Below are 9,438 nucleotides of genomic sequence, written 5' to 3'. Positions count from 1 at the left end.
CAGAAGTTGAAGTTTTATATATATATATATATATATATATATATATATATATATATATATATATTTAAATATAACAACAAACAAGCAAAAACATTCTTAACATAATGATCATTCTGTTCTACATATATAATCAGTAATTCACAATATCATTACATAGTTGCATATTCCTCATCATGATTATTTATTGGAACATTTGGATCAATTCAGAAAAAGAAATAAAAAGACAACAGAAAAAAATTCATACATACCATACCCCTTACCCCTCCCTTTCATTGATCACTAGCAGCTCAATCTACTAAATTTATTTTAACATTTGTTCCCCCTATTATTTATTTTTATTCCATATGTTTTACTCATCTGCTGTTAAGGTAGATAAGAGGAGCATCAAACACAAGGTTATCAAAATTACACAGTCACATTGTGAAAGCTACATCATTATATAATCATCTTCAAGAAACATGGCTACTGGAACACAGCTCTACATTTTCAGGCAATTCCCTCCAGCCTCTCCATTACATCTTGACTAACAAGGTGATATCTATTTAATGTGAAAAAATAACCTCCAAGATAACCTCTTGACTCTGTTTGGAATCTCTCAGCCATTGATGCTTTATTTTGTCTCATTTCACTCTTCCCCCTTTTGGTCGAGAAGGTTTTTCTCAATCCTTTGATGCTGAGTCCCAGCTCATTCTAGGATTTCTGTCCCATGTTGCCAGGAAGGTCCACACCCCTGGGAGTCATGTCCCACGTAGACATGGGGAGGGCAGTGAGTTTGCTTGTTGTGTTGGCTGGAGAGAGAGGCCACATCTGAGCAAGAAAAGAGGTTGTCTTGGGGGTGACTCTTAGGCCTAATTTTAAATAGGCTTGACCTATCCTTTGTGGGGTTAAGTTTCATATGAACAAACCCCAAGATTGGGGGCTCAACCTATTGCTTTGGTTGTCCACACTGCTTGTGAGTATATCAAGAACTCTCCACTTGGGGAAGTTGAATTTTCCCCCTTTCTCACCATTCCCCCAAAGGGACTTTGCAAATACTTTTTTACTCACTGTTCAAATCACTCTGGGATTTTTAACATTTTTTGCTTTAGTTTCACACATAAGTTAAAATTTTAAAATATTAATTACCATCTATTTTCAATACCCTGCAATAATGACATTGCTTTGTTCTTCCAAATACAAAAACATTTTCAAATTGTACATTTAGTCACTATCATTATACACTCTAGGCATTCCTAGATTATACCATCTCAGTCTTTATCGTCCATCCTACTTAGAAGTCGAAGTTTTAAAATATGGACGGTATCATCCTTTACCCTGTATTCTGATTTACTTTACCTATCCAGATCAGCTTCATTTATATCTGTAGTTGAATTCTGATCACTTTTTCAACTTTTTAAACCATTCCAGTATGGGTTAATAGTGATTTTCATAGCTTCAGAGCTCTAACTTTGAGTCTAAGGTGTCACATAAGTACCTGAAGTTTCAGGGAATGACCAGGTTATACATAAACAGCTCAGTATCTCAGAATTTAGAAATAACAGATACAACTCCTGAATATATGTGGCTGTTGTAAGATCTTACAATCTAGGACCCTTTACAATAGGCCCCAACCTGATAGCCCATGCTCTTAACTTTTATTCTCTGAGTTTGTATATTATAGTTAGTCCGTATGAATGAGGCATGATTATATTTGTCTTTTTGTTCCTGATATTTCATTCAACACATTGTCCTTAAGAGTCATTCACCTAGTTGCATGTCTCATAACATTCCTTCTTGCAGTCGCTCAGTAGTCCATTGTATATAAACACCACCATTTGCCCTTCCATTCCTCAGTCATTGCACCCTTAAGGCCACCTCCACAACTGTCCATTCGTGTCCCCACACTCAGCTCCTCCAGGTATATACTGAGCAATGGGGTTGCAGGATCTTATGGCAACCCTACCCCTAGCCTCCTATAGAATCATCACACTGCCCTCCAGAGGGGCTGCACCTCTCAACTTCCTCACCAGCAGTGAATAGGTACATCTCTTTCTCCACATTTTCTCCAGCTCTTGTTTTTCTGTTCATTTTTAAACAGTTTTATTCACACATCATTCAATCCAACCTAAGTAAATAGCATGCCTTTACCACCATAATCTGAAGACGTTTTGTTTTTTCCAGTAAGGAATCCAAGCCCCTCCCCCCTACCCTGTCCCCCCTCCCCCCCCCTTGACATTTAGTTTTGGCATAATGCCTTTGTTGCATTCAGTGGAAGCATATTACAGTGTTACTGTGGACTGTAGACCCTAGTTTGCATTCATTGTATTTTTTCCTATATACTATCCATTTTCAACCCCTTGCTATGCTGACATTCATTTGTTCTCCCTCATGCAAAAACGTTTTTGTATTTGTACATTTAATCACCATCATTGTCCACTCTAGGCATTCAGTAGTTACACTGTCTCAGTCTTTATCCTCTATCTTTCTTTCTGGTGCAGATGGCCTGTTCTTAACCAAGAATGGTTCTAATAGAGTGAGGGAGGGGTGTGTATATCTCTACTGTGAAGCAGCCCATTCATCCATTAATTTATTTAGTGTCTATACATGCCAGGCGCTGTGGTAAGCACTGGGAACACAGTAATGAATGCCTCAAAGAGCTCACAACTTATTGAGAATTCAGAGAAGTAGACTGACAACTTCATAGAGGGTGATCAGTGTTACAAGGGGGATTAAGCAGGGGCTGCTAAGAGATCTGCATTGTTCAGCCTGGGGCATTAGAAAAGTCTTCCTAGGAAAAACAGGAATAAAAAATGTTATGAAGCCTAGGTAACAGTTAAGCAGGAGGCAAGAGAGGGAAGGAGAATCCAAGGAAGAGAGCATGGTTTGATTGAGGAACTGCAAGAAGGACAGTGTTGTTGAAGCATAGAGTTCTCATGGGGACCTGTGGTATGGTGGAATGAGATTCCAGAGCTGCACTGTCTAACATGGTAGGCAATAGTCACATATGGCTACTTAAATTTAATTTTAAGTTAATTAAAATTTAAAATTCATTCCCTCAGTTATACTAGCCACCTTTCAAGTGCTCATTAGTCACCTGTGGCTGTCTATTGGACAGTGCAGTTATATAATGTTTCTATCATCACAGAAAGTTCTATTAGACACCACTGCTCTGGTGATAGACAGGGGCCCGTTGTGATGAACTTTGGATGACATGCCAGGATGCTTGGACAGAAGTGTTTTAAGCAAGGGAGCAGCATGATTGAATTTATGTGTTTAAAAAGTCACTCTGCAGTCACACAAAAGGGATTAGAGAGAAACGAGACTAAGAGTTAGGGAAAGCAGCAAAAAGAGTATTGTGTTAATTGAGATAAGGTCTGGAATGGGTACACAGATTCAAGGAAATAGAACCAAAAGGATATGTGGTTTAGATGGGGAGGGTGAGAGAGGGAAAAGCTGAGACTGATCCTTAGGGTGGGCAGCTGGTGAATGACGGTACTACTAATTTAGGTAGGGACCAAGGGAGAGGAATAGGTCTGGGGAGGAGAGAGGAAAAATTCAAATTTGAGGTCTACAGGGTGGCATCCAAGTGAGCATCCAGAAGGCAGTTAGTCAGGTCTGAAGCGCAGGGGAGAAATCTGGGCTGGGGATAAAAAGTTCGAAGTCATCACCATATGGATGACAACTATGGAAGTCATGGGAGTGGTGGAAATCCCAGAGAGAGAGCGTGGAGTGAGATGCTGAAGGTGCCAAAGACTGAACCCAGAGAGCACTGACAGTGATGGCACCAACTGAGGAAGAAGAGTACAGCAAAGCAAGCCAGGAGACTAATAGAATTCAAGGGAAGAAAATGCTTTAGGAAAAAGAATTGGTTGATCATGTCAAGTGCCCAAGAGGATAAGAAGGCAAGGGTCGGAAAGTATCAATATGATTTTGCAAGGGAGAAGGCATTGGCGACTTTGGTAAAAGCTCTTCCAGAGGAATGATGAAGGCAGAAGCTGGATTCCAGTGGGGATTAGACTAATGGGAATTGAGGAAGGAGAGACAGCAAATATAGACAATTCCTTCAAAAAACTTGGTGGTATGGGGATTTAGAGATGGCTGATAACAGATGTCCTCTTTCCATCCACTGTGCCATTTTCAAACATCTACCTCATATTAGAGATATCTGTAAACTATCTGAAGTTATTACTCTAAGCATGTTGAAAGTGCAAATGAGCTTTCTCGATCTTTATATCTTCGTCATTCCTAATGCAGGTCCTGCTCTACGGATATTTTTTTAAATGACTTTCTAGCTTTCAAATTTCAGGCTGTGCAGAACTTAAACAAAGAGTGTGTCCTTTTCATGTGTTTACCTCTTATGCAATTTCCCCTGAGATAACCAAATAAACCAAAATAGACGAGTTAATAATTTGAGTTCGAGATTTTCACACCACGCTCTTGGAAGTTGGTAGAATAATTAAACAGGAAATTGCTAAGAATATAGGAAATGAAAAAAAAAACTGCCCAAAATAAAAGATAATGCCACAATTTAATAGAATCTCATGTTTTCAGGGAATTTTGTGAGTTAAGGAAAAAAAACTTAGAAAAAGCCAAAACCTGAAAAACACAAGAACTAGAACAAGGACAAAAAGATTTTAATAAAAAAATTTATTATGATTATTTACACCAGTTCGTTGATGAGCACATAAATGTAAACTTTTCTTGTTGGCATTATTTTACATATGATTTATCCAAATTCTGAGTTAACACTGTCATTTGATTGTACAAGGTAGTGACAAAATTTTATTATATTCACAGAATATACATCCACGTGCGTGTGAAATATGTCCCTCTTTAGGCCAGTGGTAGAGGCACGGTCCCATTGGCCCTGCCCCTGCCTCTCAGGTGCAGGCTGGGGTCAGTGATGCCGTCCCCATGCTCCTCGCTTTTCTTTTCCTTCAGGCTGTTGATGAATTTCAGGGTAATTTCATCCCACTCCTCAGGCAATAGCATTAGCAGAAACCCAATGCAGATAATGGTGGTGGCAGCCAAGCGGACAACATTGAATATCACCTCCTGCTTCAGGAGATCCACAGCTATGGAAGAAAAATCAAGTCAGTCCCAGTCTATGGCTGAAAACAAATGACCCAAATCTGTGTTTTAGCTACAGATTTCCAAAAGTCTCCATTATTCTTTCAAGCTGGCCTTTCCTTTTTCCATGACATCATTTGTTTGCTCCTCGGGTTGCTTTCCATTCTTCCTCTCTAAATCATACTTACCATTTAAGGCTCTGCTCAAATTCCACATGATCTGATTCTTAATTATCTTTGCACTTTTATCTCTTATTACTTTTCCTCTACTCTTACACTTCTTCACTCCTCCACTGGCACCCTACTCTCTCTCTTTCTTAAAAAAATATTTTTACTGAGATATCTTCATGCACCATACAGTCCATACAAAATATACAATCAATGGCTCACAATATCACCACAGGATATAATTGTGTATTTATCACCATGATCATTTTTAGAACATTTGCATCACTCCAGAAAAAGAAAAAACCCATCCATCCCATAACCTTTATTCCTTCCTCTCACTGACCAGTAGTATTGTAAGCTACCCAATTTCTTTTACCCCTTATCCCACCTATTATTTATTTACATTTTTGTCATTTTTTTGCTCATCTGTCCATACCCTCAATAAAGGGAGCATTAATCACAAGTTTTTCACAATCACGCCGTCACATTGTTAAAGCTATATAGTTATACAGTCATTTTCAGGAATCAAGGCTTCTGGAATAAACAGTTCCACAGTTTAAGGCACTTCCCACTAGCCACTCCAATACACCATAAATTACAAAGAGATAGCTATATAATGCATAAGAATAACCTCCAGGATAGCCTCTGTTTGAAATCTCTCAGCAACTGAAATTTTATTTTTCTTATTACTCTCTTCCCCCTTTTGGCCAAGAAAGTTTTCTCAGTCCCATGATGCTGGGTCCCAGTTCATCTCCAGGAGTCATGTTCCTCATTGGCAGGGAGATTTACACCCCTGGGAGTCATGTCCCACTTATGGGGGAGGACAGTGAGTTCATTTGCCAAGGTTGCCTAGAGAGAGAGGTCACATCTGAGCAATGAAAGAGACCCTCTGGGGTGACTCTCAGGCATAACTGTAAGTAGCTTAGCCTATCCTTTGCAGAAACAAGTTTCATAGGAGCGAGCCCCAAGGTCGAGGGTTCAGCCTATTGAATTGGTTGTTCCCATTGCTTGGGAGAATATCAGGAATTCCCCAGATGGGGCAGTTTAATGTTTCCTCCTTTCTCCCCAGTCCCTCCAGGGGGCTTTGCAAATACTTTTTTATTCTCTGCCCAAATTACTCCGAGATGTATCAGGGCATCACACTTACCTGTACAAACCAACAAAATCTCATTACCTATTCAAGATCCCGTGTACTTTTGGTGTTCAACTAAACTGACCATACCAGTTAAATTAAATAATGCGCTGCCTAAAATATAAATTTTGCACCCAATAAACAGCTCTCCCTTTGGTCTTATACAGAAATTAAAGTTTTAAAACGTGGACCATATCATTCGTTATCTTGTATTCTGATTTCCCTTAGTGCTATCCAGATCAGCTTCATTCATTTCTTTACTTGAAATCTGATCACCTTTTCAACTTTTTTTTAAAACAGTTGGCACCCTATTCTCTTAAGGGAGTATTGGAAATTTTTCAAATGAGCCAAATTTGCTAAGACCTAGGTTTTTGCACATGCATTATTTCACATGGAATGCCTTTCCATTCTTGTACCCACTCTATCCAGACTTCTTGCAGGAAGCACCTCTCCTATTCGCTTTCCGGATATTCAGTGCGTAATTTTATCAGAGCATTTCTCTCTCTACATTGTAATCACGCAATAACTTTAGTCTCCCTTGCTAGACTACATGGTCCTAAAGGCAGTTCTTATCAGCAGAGTTTCTGGCACATACTAATACTAAGTGCCTAGTAATTATTTATTGAATGAGTGAATCTACAGATGAATGAATGGACTTCCTTGACAATGCCACTCCTCCCTGAGGTTCTTTCCCTCTGAATATCTTAAGGCCCTTGGAGTCTGTTTCACTCAATTTTGCTTTTAAGAATAAATTACTTTGTAGAGTTCCAAGTTGTTTCATGTATATTGGTCTTGTTTTCTGAACTCAGTTGTAAGTCTCTTAAAGGAATGGTAATGTCATTTTTTTTTTTTTAATATTCTACAGTGCTGATCACCTAGTAAGTGCTCAATAAGTATTTGTGGACTTTTCTGGGGTAAAGAAAGATGGGCTTATGGATGGCATAGTCACCCACTTTCATTGCTTGCTCCAGTGAAAGATTTCACTGGAAAGATTATGCTGGAAAATAGCTTCTCCTCTTGTTCCTGAAGTGAGTCAAATTGATTTTTCCCTTACATCTATTCCAGAAGGCCATCTGCTCTGCCTGCAGGAGAAGCTTCCGGAGCTCCCCATGGATAGTCTGATGTGGAGCCAGCATCCTGTACATTTCCTACACTTTCATTAGTGATGTTTACTGAAAGTCCTATGCTGGGGTGCCTTTTGTTTTCATCGGATTTCCTCTAAAAATACCACAAAATTGGGTTGTCAGCAGATTACATGAAACCCAAATGATACATTTGGTATTTAACTCTAAAAGCACAACCAAGTAACAACAGTGTTTGTAGCTGCAAAATCTAAATCGGCTGCATAGTTATTCTGTTGTCTGCCAACTTCATGATACTTCAAAACATCTTCCCAGCAAGGGACATAATTCACAATTGCTAGGAGAAACACCTCCATGTGTAAAACAAACATGAGCAGGAGACTTACTGTGGTGGTCGAAATCCGTAGAATTTAAATTGTACTAGTACCTGCATTTCCAGGAACACTGAGCACTGTCCCGATGGAGATGAGGATTGGGTATGTCAGCACCACACCCACGTTTACCAGGATGTTGAAGGCTGTGAAACAAAGGGGGATATACAGGATGGAGAGGAGTCGGTATACAGGGCTCTTGTCTTCTTAATCCAAAAGAGCCAAAGACTTTGCTCAATAAGACTTCTAAAAACTGTCTGCACATTTGGTCAATTAATCCTCTGATTTCAGAGCTATATCTGATAATCTGATATATCAGATATATATCTGGCCTGAATTAGTCAAACATTTTTTTCTCCTCTGCCCCCCTGGCTGTCTGATCTCTTGCCAGTTGACTGCAAAAGGGTGTTTGGAGTAAATGCAAAGAGGTGAAATAATCAATTCACTACATTGCTTATTCACTCTATAAAGGTAGGTCAGTGCCAGCCGGAGATTGAGAACTGGTGATTGATGGGAGTTCGGGACTTTATCTCTGTGTTACGTCATATTCATGGATAACTAAAAGGCCCCACCGTTACTACCCAAAGGAAGGTCTATCCAATAGTCTATGACATTTCATCCCATCTCTCTTGAGTTAAGCATCATACGGGCAAAAAAATGTGGGTTCAATATAATTTCCTGAATTTTAGGGATTTTTTTTTTCACATCGTGGTTTGCATACAAGTAGCCTGAGAACTGATCCACAAAACAAACTGAAGGTGTAACTTGATACCATTTAATTAATACCTTGGATCCCTTTACTTAAATATAAAATTTGTTAAAATAATCAGCTAGCCCTTTCAAAAGTTATCAAAAATAAGTCTTCAAAAAAGAAGTACACATAAATTATGCAGAATTATTTTAATAGATTTCCCACAAATCACCAATTCATTAAGTAGAGCATGGACTCTGCTGAGTTCATTAGCTATTATTTTATTGGCTGAACTGGATGTTTCAGCAGATTGAATAAGAGTACTGGTCTTTGAGTGAGAACAGAGCTTTCCCATTCAGCAAGAACTAGGAAACGTCAGTGGAATTGCTGTTTTTCCTTAGTTACTGGGATGGTGCACACTCTTATAACACCTAAGGAAAAGAATCTAATTCAATGTTCCATCTGTAGCACGGGGTGGGAACCAAGCATATCAGGGGAATGGATGAGGACAATCTACATTTGGCTAAGGCACTCCCAGGGTTGACAGCTTAACCTGAGAGAAGACGCAAGAGAAGGTGAACTTAAGCAAACAAGAAAGCTGTAGTTTCAGGGAGTATGGGACAGTTCAGAGGGCAGCCTGGTGTTTTTCTCCTCGTCCCTCAAATCTGTGTCCTAATCCAGCCCCAACTGATCATCTCTGATTCCTATGGAGAAATAAAACTTTGGAAGTGCTGACGATTATAAAACACTGGGGGCAGCAGCAGTGTAACACAGACAGGAGAGAGGCTGTCCTTTCCTTGTCCCAGTGCCACTTGGTCACGGTGGGATTCCAGTGCATTGGTGGCGGACCTGGTGGACCATGGCGGTACCCAGTGCAGCACGCAGAGCATGCTGGCTGCTGGAGAACTCGAGTCCCCTGCTAGCTTAGGTGATACCCAGTGCAGCA

At 39.7% G+C, this 9,438-nt stretch overlaps 1 protein-coding gene across 8 annotated transcripts in view; it reads right to left on the bottom strand.

The window, feature by feature from the left end:
• Nucleotides 1-4,649: 4,649 nt before the first annotated feature.
• SLC35F4 (solute carrier family 35 member F4) overlaps nucleotides 4,650-9,438 on the bottom strand; it is a 52,332-nt gene continuing 47,543 nt past the window's right edge. For all 8 annotated transcript variants that reach the window (XM_077122533.1, XM_077122534.1, XM_077122540.1 and 5 more), the window contains 2 exons: nucleotides 7,858-7,947; nucleotides 4,650-5,054 (listed from right to left, as the gene is read on the bottom strand). In XM_077122533.1, the coding sequence (XP_076978648.1) occupies nucleotides 4,813-5,054; nucleotides 7,858-7,947 (332 nt within the window). In that variant the 3' untranslated portion in view covers nucleotides 4,650-4,812. The remainder of the gene's footprint in view (nucleotides 5,055-7,857; nucleotides 7,948-9,438) is intronic.

The sequence above is a fragment of the Tamandua tetradactyla genome, chromosome 12 (genome assembly GCF_023851605.1).
Source record: "Tamandua tetradactyla isolate mTamTet1 chromosome 12, mTamTet1.pri, whole genome shotgun sequence".
NCBI lineage: Eukaryota > Metazoa > Chordata > Mammalia > Pilosa > Myrmecophagidae > Tamandua > Tamandua tetradactyla.
This window is presented reverse-complemented; position numbering and strand designations above follow the sequence as displayed.